This window comes from Dama dama, chromosome 14, assembly GCF_033118175.1.
Source record: "Dama dama isolate Ldn47 chromosome 14, ASM3311817v1, whole genome shotgun sequence".
In the NCBI taxonomy this organism is placed as follows: domain Eukaryota; kingdom Metazoa; phylum Chordata; class Mammalia; order Artiodactyla; family Cervidae; genus Dama; species Dama dama.
Window position 1 is genome coordinate 75144765 of NC_083694.1, and position 18612 is coordinate 75163376.

The 18612-nt window shown below is 64.1% G+C and overlaps 1 protein-coding gene across 3 annotated transcripts; it reads left to right on the top strand.

The window, feature by feature from the left end:
• The first annotated feature begins 257 nt into the window (after positions 1-257).
• On the top strand, positions 258-15806 carry INAVA (innate immunity activator). 3 transcript variants are annotated; one of them, XM_061161110.1, is made up of 10 exons: positions 258-505; positions 2887-3035; positions 3628-3755; positions 4075-4191; positions 4679-4886; positions 9218-9271; positions 10058-10268; positions 10448-10621; positions 12341-12980; positions 14277-15806. In XM_061161110.1, the coding sequence occupies exons 2-10, from the start codon at positions 2981-2983 to the stop codon at positions 14367-14369; spliced, it is 1680 nt and encodes a 559-aa protein (XP_061017093.1). In that variant the 5' UTR covers positions 258-505; positions 2887-2980; the 3' UTR covers positions 14370-15806. The 3 variants fall into 3 exon arrangements, with proteins under 3 accessions (XP_061017093.1, XP_061017094.1, XP_061017095.1); XM_061161111.1 differs by having other exon boundaries at positions 264-505; positions 3631-3755; XM_061161112.1 differs by lacking the exons at positions 258-505; positions 2887-3035; positions 3628-3755; positions 4075-4191; positions 4679-4886 and adding an exon at positions 5668-7311.
• Positions 15807-18612: the final 2806 nt, after the last annotated feature.

The following is an 18612-nucleotide window of genomic DNA, read 5'->3' on the forward strand; positions in this document are numbered from 1 at the left end:
CTGGCTTGGCCTGGGCCCCACTTCAGAGGAGGGGAGCAGGGACCCGTCTTGTCAGCAAGCAGGTTTCTCGCTGGTGCTCCCCACGTGTGGGCGCTGTGTATGTCGGGAACCTGGGGGGCGGGCAGGGCCCTGGAGGCCCTGAAGGCCTGACCCTGCTGCCTTCTCCTGGGGTTCCTGCAGGGAGCCCTGGGTCCCATCCCCCGCTGCCCCGGAAGTGCAGAGGCCCGAGCTGCCTGGGCGGCAGGACTTGTGCAGGGAAGGGCTTGCTCACCGCTCCTCCCTCTGACTCAAGTCGGAACAAGTAACCTGGCTCCCCTGGCCCAGCAGCCTGGGAGGGACGCGGGCGGGCCCCGGGAGGGCCAGCCGTCGGCCGTCAGCGCGGAGCCACCCTAGGTCAGAGCGTGGGGCGGCTGGGGACGCCCTGAGGCCACACGCCGGGCCCCTCGGCCCCCTGACCGGGACCAGGGGGCGCTTCCCTGACGCCTGGACGGAAACCTGGACGCAGGTGAGGCGAGGCGGCCGGCGCAGGCCTTTGGGGCGAGGAGCCAGCCGGCCGGGAGCGGGCCGTGCTTGTGTCTGGGGCGCAGGGGGCGGGGGCGCTCGTGGGCTGAGATGAGGCCCCGACGCACTGGTTCCCGGGCCTCGCTTGGTTCCTGCGGGGCAGGGGAGACAGGCCCAGGGCCCGGCTGTGGGCCATGTTTGTGTGGGAGAGGGTCCCCGTGGCTCTGCTGGAGGGAGAGTGAGCAGGGCGCCCCTTCCTCCGCCTGCACCCCTCCTGTCCTCTGCCCTCTCCTGGGGACACTGCTCACTGGGTGGACGGCTTAGGGCCCCAGATGGGGTCGCCGCTGGGGCTACAGGTCTGGAGGGCAGGGAAGGTTCCTGTGTGGAGAGGCAGGGATGGTCCCAGAACTGTCTTTCTCTGAAAGCCGTGCGTCCCACCCTCGGGAGCCCTCAGGCCCTGGGGGTCCCCCACAGGCTTCAGTCTCAGCCTGGTGCTGGCGCAGAGGTTCACGTTCAGGGCGGGGAGTGGCCAGCACCTGGGGCCCAGTGTTCAGTGGTGAGACGGGGGCCCCGGCGGGTGAGGTGAGATGAGTTCCCTAGATCCCAGCGGCGGCGGCAGGACCCAGGCTTGAATCCCAGGCTCCGAAGTCTGTGCTGGAGTCAGGGGCCCAGAGTGCCCGCCCCTGACCTTGGACGGAGAGATGGAACCCCTAGGGGGCTGTCCGGCCGGCCCATGCCCTGGGTCCCCACCAATCCCGCTCGCTCCCCGCAGCAGGACAGGGGCCTGAGAAGCCGGCTGAGTTGGCACCGCTTCCCAGGGCGACTCCTGAGTGGTTAATAATTAATTAGTAAGTGTGACTAATTGATAGTTTCCCTCCCCTGGCCAGGCAGGCGTGCTCGCCCAGACGGCCTAGCTTCGTCGCTCAGGCCGGCTGAGCCCAGCGTCTGGGGAGGCTCAGGCTGGACGGGGGTCGGGGGAGCTGCCTGCCCTCTGTCTGCCTCCAGCTCCAGGAGGAAGGAGCGTCTGGGAAGGACGGACTGGGCAGAGCTCGCTCACCCTGGTCTGGGTTCCTCTCCGCGGCATCTCTGCGGAGGGCCCACATGATCCCGCCGTTCATTCTCTAGGCCTCCGTGGAGGACTGGAACTCCGACCTGCAGGCACAAATTGTGTTCAGGGCTAGGCTTAGCTGATGCCCAAGGTGTGCTGCTGGGCCGTGCTCTGACACAGGTCTGCACGCAGGGCAGCGGGGTGCTCCCGGGCCTGCCAGGCGGGGTCCCTCCCCTCACCTGCCCTGCAGCCTCCGAGGCCGCCTCCTCTCCCCCCAGCTGCCCACCTCCCCCACGCCGCGGCGTGCCCCGAGGAGAGGCAGGATAAGCTCCAGACAGAAACTCGGAAGGACTTTTGGACTGTTGCTCAACGGCTGACTCAGTGAGGAGGTGGCTGGCTCTCCTTCCAGGCTGCCTGCCGGGGCCCCACCCACCCTCCCCATCCCTGCCGCAGCCAGCAGCCCCGGGCTCGGCGGGGACAGCGGCCGACTGCAGGGGTGGCGTGGTCCCTGGTGCCGGCGGACGCTCGCCTGGGAGCACTCCTGAGCTGCTTGTGCACTCCCGGGCCAGGGAGGCAGGGTGGCCACGGCCTTCCTGTGCCCGCGCTTCACGGTTTCTGCTCTGGTCGCGCTCCACTCACACACACAGAGACACACAGACACCCACGTCCCCAGACACAGACACACAGATACACACATACACCCACACCCACAGACAGCCACCACCCGCAGACACACACATATCCACAGACACACACAAACACACACACATGTGCGCGCTGGGTCTCCTGGCTGGGGGCGTGATGCCCTGGACTCCTCCCCTCCGAGGGGTCTCCCAGGCATCGTGGGCAGCCCAGAGCTGGCAGGACGCTTCGGTCACCTGCCCCTGATGGACGGCCTGGTGCAGACAGAGCAGGGTGCCTGGCCAGGCGCCGCGCCCTCCCAGGGGTAGTGGGCGTGGTGCGGCTCCTGGCACAGACAGTCCCCTGCCGACTGGTCGTCTCCCCCGCCACCCCCGGCCCAGTTTCATCCGCTCCTCTTGCTCTCCTGATGGTTTCCCCCCCCCCCCCCCCCCCCGGTGTCACGGTCCCCGGGGCCAGCCCTGCTGTTGCCCCCCGGCCTTCGCGGCTTCTCTGGGAGGGCAGCCGTGCCTGTCTAGCCTGGGCTGGGAGTCCACCCAGGGCCGGGTCACCCCAGCACGAGGCTGCCCCACCCCCAGACTCCCTCCCCCAGAGGCCGGGTCGCCACGCCGCAGACCCACCCTCAGGCATCCGACTAATCAGCTCTGTCTGGAAGCTCGGGGCTTTACCTCTGTCATTTTTTGTTGTTCTTTTAAAAGCTGGGGAAACTCCAGGCCACCTCCGTGTCCCGGCCTGGACTGGGAAGGGTGTCAGTCCCTCCTCCTCCTCGCCCCCTCCTCCCAGAAGCCCACCATGGACAGCAAGGACGAGGTCAGCGACACGGACAGCGGCATCATCCTGCAGTCAGGTGAGTGGGTCAGGCCCCCCAGTCCCCGAGTCCACAAGTCCCGGGCTCTGGGCCCCGAGGGGCAGACACCGGAAGGGCTGGAAGGCTTTCCTTGCTGGGGGTCTGGCCGGGAGCATGGGTCCTGTCTGGGCAGGTAACTGTAGCACTCTCCCTTGGCTCCACGGTCCCTCAGAAGCTGGAAAATCTTATCTGGTTGGGGTGAGGGGCTAAGGCTCTGGTCGGTGCAAGCTGGTGGGCCCAGTGGGGACTGGTTTGGACGGAGGACCAGAGAGAAGAGGTGTGGGTGGTGTGTGTGCATGTGAGAGAGAGAGCAGGAGCAGCAGCAGGGAAGGCAGGCAGTGGCCGTGGGTGGAGGGTGGGATGGGAAGGGGCGAGCCCGGATCACAGCCCGCCCCGCCCCGCACAAGGCTGGCGGGGCGGCCTGTCCCCCGAGCTGTCACGGGGCCGTCGGGCAGCAGGAGACGAGCTGGTTTGCGGCTGTGACGTGGGGCCGTGGCAGCCGGCCCACAGTCTGGACAGGCGTGAGACTGCGAGCCCGCGTGTGCACCCCCAGCCGGGACCAGCTCCCCTGAGCACATGGCCCTGTCCCCAGCAGGCCCCGACAGCCCGGTGTCCCCCGCGAAGGAGCTGACCCACGCCGTGCGGAAGCAGCAGCGGGCCCTGGAGGAGCGGCTGGAGGCCTGCCTGGAGGAGCTGAGGCGGCTCTGCCTGCGGGAAGCGGTGAGGGCCGCGTGGCTGTGGGTGGGGCTGAGAGCCGGGGGGCCAGGGGGGCACAGCTCGAAGACAGCACCACACGGGGGAGGGTCTGCGGGGGCCACGCGGACGCAGGCGCCCCGGGCACCGTAACCTGGCCCATACAGGTGCCCGGCCACGGGGAGCAGGAGGGACAGCCCTGGACGCGGGGCGGGCGGAGGTGGCCGGGGCCGCTGGGGCCGGGTGGGCACGGGTCACGCATGCCTGCTGGACAGGCCGCTGCTGCTCTGCCCAGGGCTGGGCCTGTGAGAGCCACCTGGCCCGACCTCGTCCCTGCCCCCCGCAGGAGCTGACGGGCGTCCTGCCAGCCGAGTTCCCCCTCAAACCCGGGGAGAAGGCCCCCAAGGTCCGCCGCAGGATCGGAGCTGCTTATAAGCTGGACGAGTGGTCCCTGCACAGGGAGGTGAGTCTGCCGGGCGCCGCCCGGGTCCCCGAGGGAGATGGCCCTGTCCCCAGGCCAACGTCCCGCCGCTCCGGGCGCTTGGCTCCTGGTGGACGGGTCCCCCGCCCACGTGTTACCCACAGGGGCCTCGGGGAAGCCCTGCCTGGGCAGAACTGGAAGGGCCAGGGCCTCAAGGGAGGACTCTGGGCCACTCCCCCCAAGGGCCGAAGGGCAGCCGGCCTGGACGGGTGGGTTGCTCGGCTCCCCCGGCTGTCCTCCCCTTTCTCAGCTCGGGTGGAGGGCTGTGGGGGTGGATCCGGCCCTTGGGCCCCGCCCGTGCTGTGAGGGTTGCAGACCCCCTGAGCTCATGGGCCCATTCGGTGGGAAGGGAAGGCGTCCACCTCGGCCCCGCCCCCGCGGGGCTCTGCTGGAGGCTGCTGGCTGGGCCCCCGGGGCGGGCGGGCCGGTGGGGGCGCTGCCCGGGGTCGCTGACCGCGCCCTCCCCCAGGACCCGCTGAGCGGCCTGGAGCGCCAGCTGGCCCTGCAGCTGCAGATCGCGGAGGCGGCGCGGCGCCTGTGCCGCGAGGGGAACCCGGGCCGCCAGGTGCGCCGGCAGCGCCAGCTCGCGGCGCGCCTGGAGGAGGAGAAGCTGCGGCAGCTGCAGCGGCGCCTGGGGGAGCGGCGGGGACCCCCGCCCAGCCCGGCGTCCGGCCCAGGTGAGCGCCCGCCCCGCCCCGCCCCGCCCAGACCCTCTGCAGCCCCCGACCTGACCGGCCCCACCCCCTTCTTCAGGACCGCCTCCCTCCCCGAAACCCCTCCCCACTCAGAAAACAGCCCGCTCCTCCCTTCGGCTTCCTTCTTGAAATACACCGCCTGGACAGGGGCCTCGCAGGCTGTCCGCTTATCTCCAGGGCGTGTTCAGCCCTGCTGCCCCCCAGCCCCCAGGACGGTGGCGTGAGGCTCTACTGTCCGCTCTGGGCGCTCCCGAGGGCCGCGTTCTGAGCCTGTCTGCTCAGGGGACCACTTCAGGGCCCGCGGCTCTGCTGGAAGTCCAGCCCCACCCGCACACCTGCCATCCCAAAGCCCCTGAAGAATCTAGACCCGCGGGGTCCAGAGCGGCCCCTGCTGTCTAGTTACTGAGCCTCAGGCCAGGCCCCGAGCCCAGTCCAGTCCCTGGATGGCAGTTGGTCCAGCTCAGCGCCTCTCCCAGTGGGAGGATCTGGGCCCTCGGTGCGGCTCTTTCTCCTGACGGAGCCCGGCTTGTCCACTCGGTCCTTGGAGGCCTCCCTCCTTTTCCAGCCCCAGGGCCTCTGGCCCTGGGCACCGCTCCCCTAGGCCTCTCCTGGGCCCCGGGCCTGCTGAGGGCCGGTGGCTCTGCGTGGAGCTGAACTCCAGACCTCACCCGGCCCCCCAGCTTCCGCCCCCGGCCCTCAGGGTGGGCTTCGTGCTGGGGCTGCCCGCCGAGCCCGAAGCCTTGGTCCCTGTGCGGGCCCCGCGGCGGTGCGGCAGGCAGACAGTCGTCTCCACACGGTCTCAAGAGCCCTGCCGCCGCGCGTCGCCTCTAATTCAGGGGGAAAGGCTGTGCCAGACACCTCGCAGGTCCCCACAGCCAGGAGTAGGGGGCGAGCAAGGGGGGCCGCCACGCGATGGCTGAGCCGGTAGAGCCAGGAGACAGGGAGCCAGCGGGGCTGGACAGTGACCCCCCGGCCCCTTCCCTTCCCGACCGCCCCGGGGACATGGCCTCCCGGCAGCTGACCAGGCACCAGAGCCCCGAGGGCCCACTGGGCCGGTGGGGAGCGGCCACGTCCCGTCTGTGTGTCTCAGCGCCTCCTGTATCCCTTCCCGCCTCGCACCATCCCGGGGGCCCTGACCACAGGCCTGCGGTGTGGGCGGGGGGGCCACCTTCGTGACGATGACGCGGAGCAGGCCAGGACACGCCTGGGGCTTTGGCCAGCCGTCCCTGGGAGACGGAGGCAGGCACGTAGTCCAGGGGAAACAGCCATGGGGAAGGGACTAGCCCAGTGGTGCTTTCACCCTCCTGATCAGAGACACGGGCCTGCTCTCCACACACAGTCCTGTCCCAACAAGCTGCTGAGGTCCTGGGTCTGATGCCCTGAGGAGGCTGAGGTCCTGGGTTCCCGTGTCCTCTCTTGGGAGCCCAGGAGGGGGTGGCTGGAGACAAGTCATTCCTTGTGGCTCCTCTGCCCAGCCGGGCTCGCCCTGAAACAAGGAAGTAGAGAGGAGTTGATGATTAGTTAGTAGCTGAAAGGTGTTTTGAATTAAAGAGAAAAAAAAAAAAGAGCAAACAGACTAACCAAAAAACTAACAGAAATCCACCCACCCTCGAGGTTATTCAATTTGCAAGTGTAACTGTGCCAGGTGAGGAACTGGCCCTCCGCAGGTGCCGGGGTGCGGTCCTGTGCGGGACTCACTGCCCACGGGGAGCCTGGGAGAGCTGCCCCCGGCACTGATCTAACACAGCAGGTGCTCGGGACGCCTCTGTGGGCGGACAGCGCCTGCTTTTAGCGACACTAGTAGAATTTCTCGGGTGATGGAAACGTTCCAGGCCCATGTGGGGCTGTAGGGCGCTTGGATTGTGCCTGTGTGGCTGAGGTACTAAATTTTCATTTTATTTAAAATAGCCACGTGCAGCTCTTGGCTGTGGGTTGGATGGTGGAGCTTTGAGGGTGCTCCGTGGGGGTGAATGCCCTCCGCCTGGGGTGTCCTGCTGCCGCTGCAGGGCCAGGGGCTCAGTGTGGCCAAGGCAGTGAGCAGCCCTTGGGAACCACTTCAGAGCCTCCGGGTCCCCCCTGTGCTCTGCGCCGCTCAGTCCATGGAATTCTGATTATGAGGATTTGGTGGGGGGATGGCTTTCTTCCCAGACCCTGTAGTCAAACCCGAAACACACGACTGTCACCCCACTGCACCCCTGGGCTGTGACAGGAGCAGTCCCACAGCGTCTTCAGCTGACATTGGTGAAACAGAAGTGTCTCGATTCCTCAGGTTTTTGTAAAAGATCAGAGAGGCTGGGAAGCAGGATTCAGGAGGAGGACGTCTCCCCAGGTGAACCCTAAAGCACAGAATGGTGTCAGCTGAGCTGGTCCAGCGGCATGGTTTACAGCCTGCTCTGTCTGTGTGAAGGTTCTCGTTCTTTTTTTTTTTTTTTAATGATGATATATTACTAGCATAATGTCCACAACAGTTTTTTCCTTTTTTTGAAAAAAAAAAAAAAAGTTATTATTTATTTGGGCTTCCCTGGTGGTTCAGATGGTAAAGAATCTGCTTGCAATGCGGGAGACCTGGGTTCCATCCCTGGGTCGGGAAGATCCCCTGGAGGAGGGAAAGGCTAACCACTCCAGTATTCTGGCCTGGAGAATCCCATGGATGAGGGGCCTGGTGGGCTGCAGTCCATTTTTAAAATGAATGATATATTACTGGCATGATGTCCGCAACAGTTTTTCTTTTTTAAAAAACGCACTATTTATTTGGCTGCGTTGGGTCTTCTTTGCAGCACACAGACCTCTCCCTAGTCACAGCGGGAATCTTACTTTCCTGAACAGGGTTCAAACCTGTGTCCCTGCATTGGAAGGTGGATCCGTAACCACTGGACCACCAGTCCCCCTGCTTCATTTAAACTGAGGAGCAAAGACTGACACACTTCTGTAGCGGCCCAGAGAGTAAACCTTTTAGGCTTGTGGGCTGTATGATCTCGGTCACCACTGCTCAACTCTGCCCTCACATCATGAAAGCAGGCAGACGTTACGTAAAGAAACTTGTTGCTGAGTTTCAATGAATCTTTATAAAATAGCCAATTAACTGGGTTTGCCCTGTAGGCTTGTCATCAGCCAATCCTTGTTAGGATTTTCAGATGGCTGGAAACTAAATCTTGACGTTTTCTGAGTAAGGACCTCTGCACGAGAAGCTAGCTAACAGTAGGGCCCATAAGTGGTGGTGGTGGTGAGCCAGACTGGTCAGACTGTCTGGGTGTGAATCTGACTCAGCCACCGAATGCCAGATCGACCTGAGCTGTTTTATCAGCTCATCCAAGCCTCCGTGGCCTCAGCTATTACACGGAGACGGAGATGTAATCTCACAGGGTACAAAGCACTGAGCAGAGCCCAAGAGAAATATTAGCTGTCGCGAATTTGCCCTCATCCTGTTCTCAGACGCGGTTGAAAACGCTTTGAGTTCCATCCGGGTCATGTCAGGTACAGACCCAGGGTCTGAAGTTTCAATTTGCTCAAAGTGAAAGTGTCAGTCGCTCAGTCATGTCTGACTCTTTGCGGTCCCATGCACTGTAGCCCACGAGGCTCCTCTGTCCGTGGGATTCTCCAGGCAAGAATGCTGGAGTGGGTTGCCATGCCCTTCTCCAGGGGATCTTCCGACTCAGGGGCTGAACCCAGGTTTCCTGTTTGGCAGGTGGGTTCTTTACCATCCGAGCCACCAGGGAAGTTTGTTCAGGGGCAGCAGCAAATTCGTGTCCTCTGACTCCTGGGTCCCCAGGCTGTGCCCATACAGAAGTGCTCCGTCTGTGAGTTCCGGAGGCTGCCCCAGTCCAGCCGGCCAGACCGCCCTCGAATTGTCCCGGGACCCACAGTCCCAGTTCCCACTCACACAGCTCTGTGGGTCTCAGGTTTGGGGTCCTTGAGTTGCATTGTATTTGTGGTAGCAGAAGACTACAGCAAGTGAGTGAAATCGCTACAGCAGAGTCTAGAATGACCCTGCCTGCCTTTGCCCTCCCCAGCCTGGAAAGCCTGGCAGTGCAGGGAGGGTCTGGGGAAGTGGAGGCCCAGGGCGTTGACAGGATTCCTTGAGGCTGCAAAGCTAGTGACAGGGCCTGCATTAAAGGCAGATTTCCCATCTCCTCACGCCGATCTTCGGACTTTTTTCTCCTTCCCAGTAATGAAGTCATACCCGGCCGGCATTGAGCGCTGGTCTGGTCAGTGTTTGCTGATAAGGAGTGCCCTCAGGAGTGGAGGGGCGGGCAGGCCTGCCAGCAGTGCAGGGGGCATTCCTCACCCACTCTTCTCCTCTTTGGCCACCCCAGAGCTCAGCGCCTCGGATGACAGCTCCCTGTCGGACGGGCTGCCCCGGGAGGAAGGTGAGAGGGGCTTCGGGACTCTTGTCAGCTGGGCTTCTGCGTGAGTTTACTGGAGAGTTCCCTTAGTGAGCTGGGGGGCGAGGGGTGCGGGGCAGCCAGAGTCTGCTCCACGGGGTCACTGAATTCCATGTGCACCCGCACACGTCTGCTGACCGCGGGGACGGCAGGCCCATCACCAGTGCCAGCGCTGTCACCCGGGCGGGAAGGTGAGTCCTCGCAGAGACTTGGGCGCCGGGCCCCTGCTGTGGCCTGAGGCTCAGTCTTCACTTCAGTGCGCACCATTCACAGCCTCAGCCGCTGCCCTTTGTGAAAATTGGGCAGCACCAAGGGAAGAAGCATAGTTCATAGACTGAGCACCCTGCCTACAAACCCTGACGATGCTGGGGTGGGGGGTTCCAGGTGGACCAAGAGGGTGGTGCGGTCCTGCTCAGGGGAGGGCCCAGGCCAATCAAGAAGACACACACACACAGGCACAGTGTGACAAAGAAAATAGGGAGACAGGAGGTCAGCTGCAGACATGACACCAGGGGCAAAGGATAGAGGGTGAGTCCCGTGAGCCAGGAGAGTCAACCTGGGGAGGCTTCCTGGAGGGGGCAGGTGTGACGTGGAGCCGTGAGGGAGTGAGTCCCTAAGGGGAAGAAAGTGTTGTGGAGCATCTGGGCCCAGAGCCACGGCCTGGCACAGCCGGACAAGCAGCCACGGGAGGAGAGCAGGGAACAGGCTGCGGAGGTTCTAGTTGGGCCGGTTCCCCCACCGCTGCCTTCACCAGGCTTCTTTCACCCGCAGAGGCACCTCAAGTGCCAAAACCTCCCCCGGAGGCCCCAGATCCACCCTCCCGGCCTCTCCCGCCCCAGAGCCTCGAGGGGCTGCAGCCAGCAGGCCCTGAGACGGGGGGCCTGGAGCGGGCCCCCATCCAGAACAGCCCCTGGAAGGAGACGAGTCTGGACCACCCCTACGAGAAACCCAGGAAGTCTTCCGAGGCCGGAAGCGAGTCCAGGTCAGGCGGGAGGAAGCGAGGGCTGGGGGCAGGTGGGAACTGGGGGAGGGGGCGTGGCCGGGCATGGTGTGAGAGGCTTCCTGCCCCCACCCGCCCCCAGCCTTGTGATGCTGCGGGGCTGGCACCCCTGGGTGGAGACATTCCCGATGCTGACCCGTCTCCAATCCCTCCACTTCTAGCAGCCCGGCCAGCACCCCACAGGATGGGCCGAGCGCCTCCAGCCTATGGCTGCTGGAGCCCGCCTCCTACTGCGTGGTCCCCATCCACAGTGTTCCTGGGCAGCGGCAGGGCCGTACCAGTGCCCCGGCCACCCCCGACATGCAGGGCAGGAGGGGCCATCCGCAGCCCCTGAGGTAAGAGCCAGGCCCCCCCAGCCATCCTGGGAGCCTGGAGGGCGGCGGCTCCCAGGGCTCTGTGGGACACCCGTGGGTGACACGGGGCTTGTGCAGTGGCTTCTCCTTGAGACTCTTTCTCAAGCACCTCTCAGCAGAGGCTGCGCCCCGACGGGCAAAGCGAAGGGCGAGTCACTTATGAAGCAACTTGTTTTCTCCCAGAGACTCTGGTGTTGTCTCTTTGCATGACCTCCCCATCCAGAAGACCATCTTGTTGGGGGAGGATGGTGTCTTGGTAGGGACTTTTGCGTTGGTCTGTGACTATTTGGTGTTAGTCCCTGACGATGGACAGGTCATGTTTTCGCTTGATGTCTAGTTGATTCTCACTCCTTGGGTAGTTATGTTCTGTGAAGTCGCCACAAATCCCTGCTCCCTGGGACACACAGGGGTCACAGCTGCTGGCCTGTCAACGGATCGACCCGTAAACTTGTTTTATGGAGTTTCTGTTGAAAGACACCTTATCTAATATATAGCACTGACTGAACTCGGGGCCAGCAGCCAGAGAATTCACACCCGCACGGAGCTCATCTAACTCGTGTTTTCTCCGTAAATCATGCCCCAGCTTCCTCATGCTCCGGACACCCAACAGCCCTGTAGCATCAGCTTCAGAGCTGTCTTAATCAGTGAAATCACCTACAGAGGCATAAAAACACGAAAGCGTGACGCTAAATAGACTGTGGAAAGGGCCTCTGTGTGCAGGGTGAGAGCTGCGATCTCAGCTGGGAGAGCCTGTCGGGCAGCTCAGAATCTTCACCACCCTGTGTATGTCCACATGTGACCAGAGAGTCTGGGAGTGTTGATTTGGAAGTTACAAATGCATTTGAGCAGCAGATGAACCCGCAGATACAGAACCCATGAACAATGAGCACCCACTGCGCCCTCCTTTCTGAGTCCTCTGCGCTCTGGGGCTGGTTTCAGCCATCACCACTTGATCAGTGATGATGCCAGGGATGACGGGCAGTGTTGGCCACGCCCTCCCAGGGGTCCAGGGCTGCCTCAGGACGTGGCTGGGTTCTCATGTCAGGTTAACTGCCCATGGGCAGCCCTGAAGTCCAGCAATGCATCTTCTAGTGTACATACCCCAGCCTTTAATTCAGGGCCTGTGTGCAGATCAGTGAAAGGCACCCCCTCTGGATGGGCAGACCTGCTCACTTCCAAGGGTCTGGCAGGGGGACAGTGGATTCCGGCCGGGCTGGCTGTCCTGGGCTGGTGTCCCAGGGAGGGCCAGCTGCATGCAGCCACCCTGCCCCAGCTGACTGGGGCTGCCATACAGAGCCCCTCGCCTGGAAAGAAGCCACTGTCTCCTAGTCTGGAGGCTGAGGTCTGGGCCCCAGGTGTCCCGTGGTGGTTTCTCCCTTGGCCTCAGCCCTGGGCTCTCTGCCCTTGACCAGCTCCTCCCTCAGTGCCACGGGCCAGTTTTAGGCCTGCATCTCAGATGCTTGCGGGTGTCCACCCGGACAGATCATGTGGACGAAATGCCACTGGACCACTTGCACCTGAGATGGCTGAGACCGGGAGGCAGCTGTGGCCTCCTCGCCCCAAACCCGGACTGGCTAGGCAGTGGAGCGGGAGGGCGTTGGGTGCAGGAGGGGCGTGTGGGACGTTAGGTGGGCTGGGCGATGCCTCGGTCCCTAGACCCCCGGAGGCACGGCTAGCTCAGTGTCCCCCTTCTCCCTGCAGGAGCGACCCCTTCCGTGCGGGCCCCGATGGCCGGGGTCGCAGCGCCGTCCCGCGGCGCCGCCCCACTTACTACACAGTGACGGCGCCGGAGCCCTGCTGTGCCCGCCCCGCGCTCACTCCGCGCGCCGCCTGCCACTCGTGCTCCGAGGACAGCGGCTCCGAAGCGTCCAGCCTGTCGCATCCCACGCCGCCCGGCAGCAGCAGTCCCGACATCTCCTTCCTGCGGCCCCTCTCCCCGCCCGCGCCGTCCCGCCCGCCCCGCGGCCCCGCCGGCCCCCGGCCCCGGCCGCTCCCCGCCTGCCTGCGGGCTACGCGCTACGTGGTGCTGGCCGAGGGCTGCCCGCCGCCCGCCCAGTGGGCCGAGTGGGGCCTGGGCCTCGGCGAGGACGTGGGCCCCCCGCGCTGGCAGCGCCCGCCGCCCGCCCACAGCCGCGTGGCCCGGACGCCCTCGCTGCGCGACCACCCCGCGGGCCGCGGGCTCAGCAAGGCCGCCGTGTCTGAGGAGCTCAAGTCGTGGCACGAGCGGGCCCGGCTCCGGAGCGCGCGCCCCCACTCGCTGGACCGCCAGGGGGCGTTCCGCGTGCGCAGCCTGCCGCCCGGCGCCGACAGCTTCGTGCGCCCGCCCGCCCCACGCGGACAGGTACGCGCCCTGGCCCGGCTCTCGGGGTCCTGCGGTCCCGGCTCGCCCAGCGCAGAGCCCAGAGCCGGCAGTCCTGGGGCCCGGCAGCCCTCAGCTAGGAAGAACAGCCCCTAGACGTTTCCTCGCGGCTCTGGGAAGCCCTTGGAAGACTCGCCTGGGGGCCTCCCGAGTTTGCCTGCTCAAGAGCATATGCCCACGTGCTCTGGTGGAGGTGACCCTCCCAGACACCTAAAACATCTCCCCCTAATGGCTCCACCGAGTATCTACCAGACAGGCCTCTATTCATAATCCGAAGTTCAACCCTATCACCCCCAGATTTCCTGACTTGAGGTCCCAGGACAAAGAGTCTGGAAAGGGTTTGCAGGAGGCGAACATGTGGCCACCAGTCAGCTCCTCGCCACCCCCACACCCTTCCATCACCCAGCTGAGGAGCAAGCTGACTCGTGGTTAAGTGCCCAGGCCCTGGTACAAGTCAGCCTTGCCCCTTAGCAGTCAGGAGGGGGCAGGTTAGTCAACACTCCCATCATCTGTCACCCCCTCTGTAAAGCGGGAGCAGTAAAGGACCCGTCCCCTAGGGGCAGTACTCCATGTGAAATGATCAGAGCCCTGTATGGTAAGCCCTGGATAAGAGGTGTTACTGTCACCTGGGTGCCCAAGGCCAGGGATGGGGTCGGTGGGCAGCTTGTAGGTGGAGCACCCCAACATGAGATAGGGTGGCCGCCCTGGTTTCTGTGCCCAGTTTCTTCCTTCTGCAAGAGGGGCACCATGCAGGAGCCTTCCTTTGTTCTTGCCCCCTGGTACAGAGTGCCATGCTCCTGAAGTCCTGACAGGCCGCTTCCTGAGACCCGAGGTTCCTGCAGGCCCCGCGGCGCCTCCCTCCCCGCCCCCAGTTCTCTGAGCTGCAGCTGGCCTCCCGGGCCTGGCAGTGTCCTGGCTCCAGTCCCAGCCGCACCCTCCAGCTGAAATGAAGTGCCTTCCCCTTCCCACGAGCTGGGACCTGTCCTTGGCCCAGGCCCAGCCCAGCCCAATGTGCCAGATGGGAGGGTGATGAGAACTGAGCCCAGGATACAGGGGCAGAGCAAAGGTCAAGGTGCCCGTCACACCCCGAAAAGAACTGGGGCGGAAATGGATAGGGCCATCTCTGGGCCCAGAGAGCCTCCAGGGAGGCAGGGTGGCTGGGCTGGTGCTGCCGCCGGTCAGCAGCCTTCAGGGACGAGGATGGGGTGGCCGGGCATGCTGTCCCAACGCCTCTACCTGGTCTGCTCACCCACCTCTCCTTTCCTCCTGGCCTGACAGGTGCCCACGGTGTGCGTGCTCCGGAGATCACCTGAGGGGGCCCCGGTGCAAGTTTTTGTACCTGAGAATGGCGAGATCATGAGCCAGGTGTAACCCCCGGCTGCAGATGCCCCGGCCGGCTGAAGAAACTGTTTCCCAGCAGGGCTGGGGCTGTGACCGCCCCCTCTCGACGCCCTCTTCAGCTCCCTTCCCCCATCGCAGGTCGATGACCTGGAGCTGAAACTTTTTTTATCAGTTTTTGTTCAAAAGCCCTGGCCTAAGGATTTATGTTTGTGGTTTGTCCGCACAATCCCTGTGATATGAGGATGCTTTATTCCCCAGAGACTGGCCTACTGGATGTGAGGCCTTGCCTCTGGCTGGTGGCATCTCTCCATGTGCCAGAGGGGTGGCAGGGGATGCCTGGAGCAGAGAGGGCCACAGAGAGTTCCCCCAGCGCTCTGGAGAACAGCCCTCCTGCCCCACTACCGCTGGGGGCGGCACCCCTGTCCCCAGTTCCCAGCACTCCGGCCATCGGGGTGCACGCGTCCTGGCCTCTCTGTGCTCTGTGATGCATGTGCCGAGGGCTGGCTTAAAGGTCAGTGTGTCCTGGTGGAGTCTTGTCTTCCCTGGCCCTGGTTACTGTGCACCTGTGTCCTGAGGCCCCCAGCACTGACCCAGGCCCAGGAACCTCGGGTCCGAGGCCTCTCTGGTTGGGAGCATCAGGAGGCCCAGGCTGGGGCTGGCCACCTCCTCTGGGCCCCGTGAGGACTTGCAGGCCCCCGCCCCCTGACGTCTTTTTGTCGTAGTCCCAAGAGCCAACACGGCACACATGCTTTGAGAAAGATGCCCCTTTTGGGGTGTGCCCGGGGCAGGAGTGTTACTGCTTCTCCCCACGCATATGCCTCTGTCCTAAGACCAGATCTTCTTGAAGGAGGACAAGTCCTGGCTTTACAGACATGGGACACTCGCCCTGCAGGTGTTACTGAACTGTCCTAGCACTGAGACTTGAGGCCTGGCAGCTGGCCGTGCCAAGCTGATCTGTGGTCCCAGGCTCTTGTCCTAGTAGGGCCTCTGCTGCCTGGTCAGAGCCCCAAATGGGGACCCTGCTCGCAGGAGAGAGCCGCTGAGTCAAGGCCAGGAGGTGCAGGGCGCACTAGGCTGACTCTGCCCACGTGGCGTCCTCCGTCTGTAGGGTGGAAGCTGGGGATTTAAGGCCCCAAGAACATCCTGACCTGGATAAGACCCACTTCTCCCACTGCCTGGGCCGCCTGGCTGAGGGGTCAGGAGGAGGGAGGGGGCCTGCGGAGAAGCCTGCATCCCTGCCCTTCCTGGTCTGGGGCCACCTGGGCACAGCCACCCACCCCCTGGTCCTCATGGAGCACAGCGCTCCTTGGGTTAGCACCCCACATACCTGCGTGCCCCGCATGTTAACTTATTGCTCCTGTGTGATGCCCGGTGCACCTGAGAAGCAGCTGTGTCCTCGGCTGTGTGGCTGGAGCTATGGGGTTTCCGTGCCAAAACTCCAATAAACTCTGTACTTTGTGAGGCTGAGCTGGTGAGAAAGGTTCTTATGCGCCGAGTTTCCAGCTGATGGTCTGCCCAGGGTGGTCTGGCCAGGGCCCTGGGGAGCAGGTGGGTGGGAAGTGTCCCGGGCAGGACGGGAGGAGGAGTCAAAGCTCCTGGGTCCCCCCCCCCCCCACCTGCCCCACCAGGGCCCAAGAAACTGGCCTCTGAGGGTCCTTCCTGGGAAGGATGGGGCCATTGCAGCCCCTGGAGTCCCAAGGCGGTGATGGGCGTGGTCCGGCGGTGGGCGTGGCTCGGTGATGGGTGGTGCCCAACGGTGGGCGTGGCTCGGAGGTGGGCGGTGCTCAGTAGTGGGCGTGGTTCGGTGATGGGAGTGGCTTGGTGATGGGTGGGGTTCAGTGATGGGCGGTGCTTAGCGATGGACGTGGCTCGATGATGGGCGCGGTTTGGCGGCGGGCGGTGCTCAGTGGTGGGCGTGGCTTGGCGATGGGCTCCTCCACAGCCCAGAGTGGAGGCCCTTGTGCGTAACAGACCCAGCGCCTGTCTCCAAAGCCGGAAGTTGGGGGGGTCCTTCAGGCCGGGAGGAAGGGACTGCCGCGGGACCCTGGGGCGAAGGGAGCCAGGTCCACGCCCGCCCTGCAGGGGCCGCTCTGGAGCCGGCGCGGCGCCCCCTGGAGGCACAATCCCGGAACCGGGTGGGCCCAGAGCTGAGGCGCTTCGTCAGGTGAGGGCTCCCTCCACCGCCCTCACAGCATCCCCGGGCAGGCCGGGCAGGTGCCCCGGGCCCGAGGGGCTGGGGCTTCAGGGCCTGAGGCGCCCCACGCTGGGGCGGGCTCCGAGGGGACACGGCCAGCATCTCTGGACCCCCAGCCTCAGACCTGGCCCACTTCGGCCGGGCTGTCACATGCTGTGGGTGCTGTGAGGAGGGAGGCCCAGGGAAGCCGTGACCGGTGTCAGGAACCCCAGTGTGCGAGCCGAGGTGGGTGCGCCCCGGCAGAGGGAGCGCTGGAGTCCGGCGAGCAGGACAGGAGGAGAGGCCAGAGGGCACGGCCCCCGGGTCTGCACTGGGACCGAGGCAGGGGGCGCCCCGGCTGGGGGACCCAGCCTCCAGGGCAGGTGGCGGTTCCCTCCTGCTCCGTGGGCAGGACCTGGGCAGGCCTCGGGGCACTCAGCCCCCCAGCCGCAGGGCAGACACGGACTGTGAGTCGGGCCAGGGGTCCGGGGCTTTGGGATTTCAGCAGCAGGGCCTCCCGGAGGCAGAGGGCCTGGAGGCCGCCTCCAAATGAAACGTCCCCACTCAGGGAGAGCCCTGAATGAAGATTTGTAAGCAGGTCTGGGGCGGGGGGGGGGAGGCAGGGCCCTTCAGACGGTCCCCATCTTCCCAGGGTGGGGTGAGGGGGGCCAGGGTGGACCCAAGCTGGCACCGCTCAGGCAGTTGCCTGTCTTTTCCGGAAGCCTGACCTGGCTGCTGCCCAGGCGAGCCGATGGACTCCCCTCCTGACCATCGTCGAAAATTAAACAAAGTCACCTTTTCGGGACTGCCTGACCGCGTCTCTGGGAGCCCTCACTTGGCGGGTGAGTTACCCTGGGACCCTGCCAAGTCTCGGCTTCCAATGCCTCAGACGTGATGGTACTGGATGGCCCAGCCCTTACTGGGCACTTGTGGATGGACGCAAGTCTGCCCACTCCTGGCTGCCTGGTAGCTCAGAGCTCTGGTCTCTGCACGACGGTCCCTTTTCAGACCTGCCTCCCCGAGGGGCCTGGAGCTGGATGGGGACCAGGATGTCGCCTGGGGCTCTCCACCATTCGGGAGAGCCAGGGCAGACCTCTAGACCACCAGTGTGCCAGCAAGTCCCCGACCCCAGCCCTGGCCTCCAGACTCTTCAATCCAGCCCCAGCAACATCCCCTGTTTGGTGCCTCGTCAGCTTCTCAAGGGTTTCCCTGGTGGCTCAGACAGTAAAGAACCTGCCTGCAATGCAGGAGACTGGGGTTTGATCCCTGGGCTGGGAAGATCTCTTGAGAAGGTAATGGCAACCCAGTTCAGTGTTCCTGCCTAGAGAATCCCATGCACGGAGGAGCCTGGTGAGCTACAGTCCATGGGGTCGCAAAGAGTCAGACACAACTGAACAACTAACACACACACATGTATCTCAGATCCAGCACGTCCCAGTTGCACTGCCAGCCCCAGAACTGCCCCACCTCACTAGCACAGGTCCGCAGGCCCCAAGTCGGTCTGCACTTCTGTCTTTCTCTCACTCACCCCCAGCGCACTGCTTTCCCTTTGGGGCCTGCCTTCAACACAGATGCAGAATCTGACCACTCACTCCTACCATCCCAGGTCCAGCCCCCATTTCCTCTCCCCTGGATTATTACCATGTGACCTGGCCACCTCTACCCGCCCCCGCTCACCACCCTGCATCTCTCTAGTCTCAACCCAACAGCCAGAGTAATTCTGTCTTACCCAAAACCTACCTAGGGCTCTGTTCTACGCAGAGCAAAAGCCAGAATCTGCACAATTGTCCTTGCAGCAGCTTCAGAAGGCCCTCCTGACCAGACTCCTGACCGCTCTGCCTTCCTCACTGGCCACTCCCCCTGCAGCCCCAAGCCAGGCTCTGGGTCTGTGGGTTGTTTCAGCTGCCACCAGGCATGGTCCTGCCCCAGGGCCTTTGCACCGACTGCTCTTTTGGCATAGAAAATTCTTTCCCCAGATATCTGTTGGGCTAGTTCCCCATGGCCTTCAAGGCCACTCAGATTTCTCTGACCTGCTGTGAATGTATGTATGCTGCTGCTGCTAAGTCGCTTCAGTCGTGTCCGACTCTGTGCGACCCCGTA

What these genes read in the sequence shown, in the direction of transcription:
- INAVA (XM_061161110.1), top strand. Translation starts at nt 2,981, where the DNA reads ATGGACAGCAAGGACGAGGTCAGCGACACGGACAGCGGCATCATCCTG. An exon ending in CGGCATCATCCTGCAGTCAG is followed by an intron (nt 3,036 to 3,627) that starts GTGAGTGGGTCA and finishes CCCTGTCCCCAG; the next exon opens with CAGGCCCCGACAGCCCGGTG. An exon ending in GGCCATCCGCAGCCCCTGAG is followed by an intron (nt 10,622 to 12,340) that starts GTAAGAGCCAGG and finishes TTCTCCCTGCAG; the next exon opens with GAGCGACCCCTTCCGTGCGG.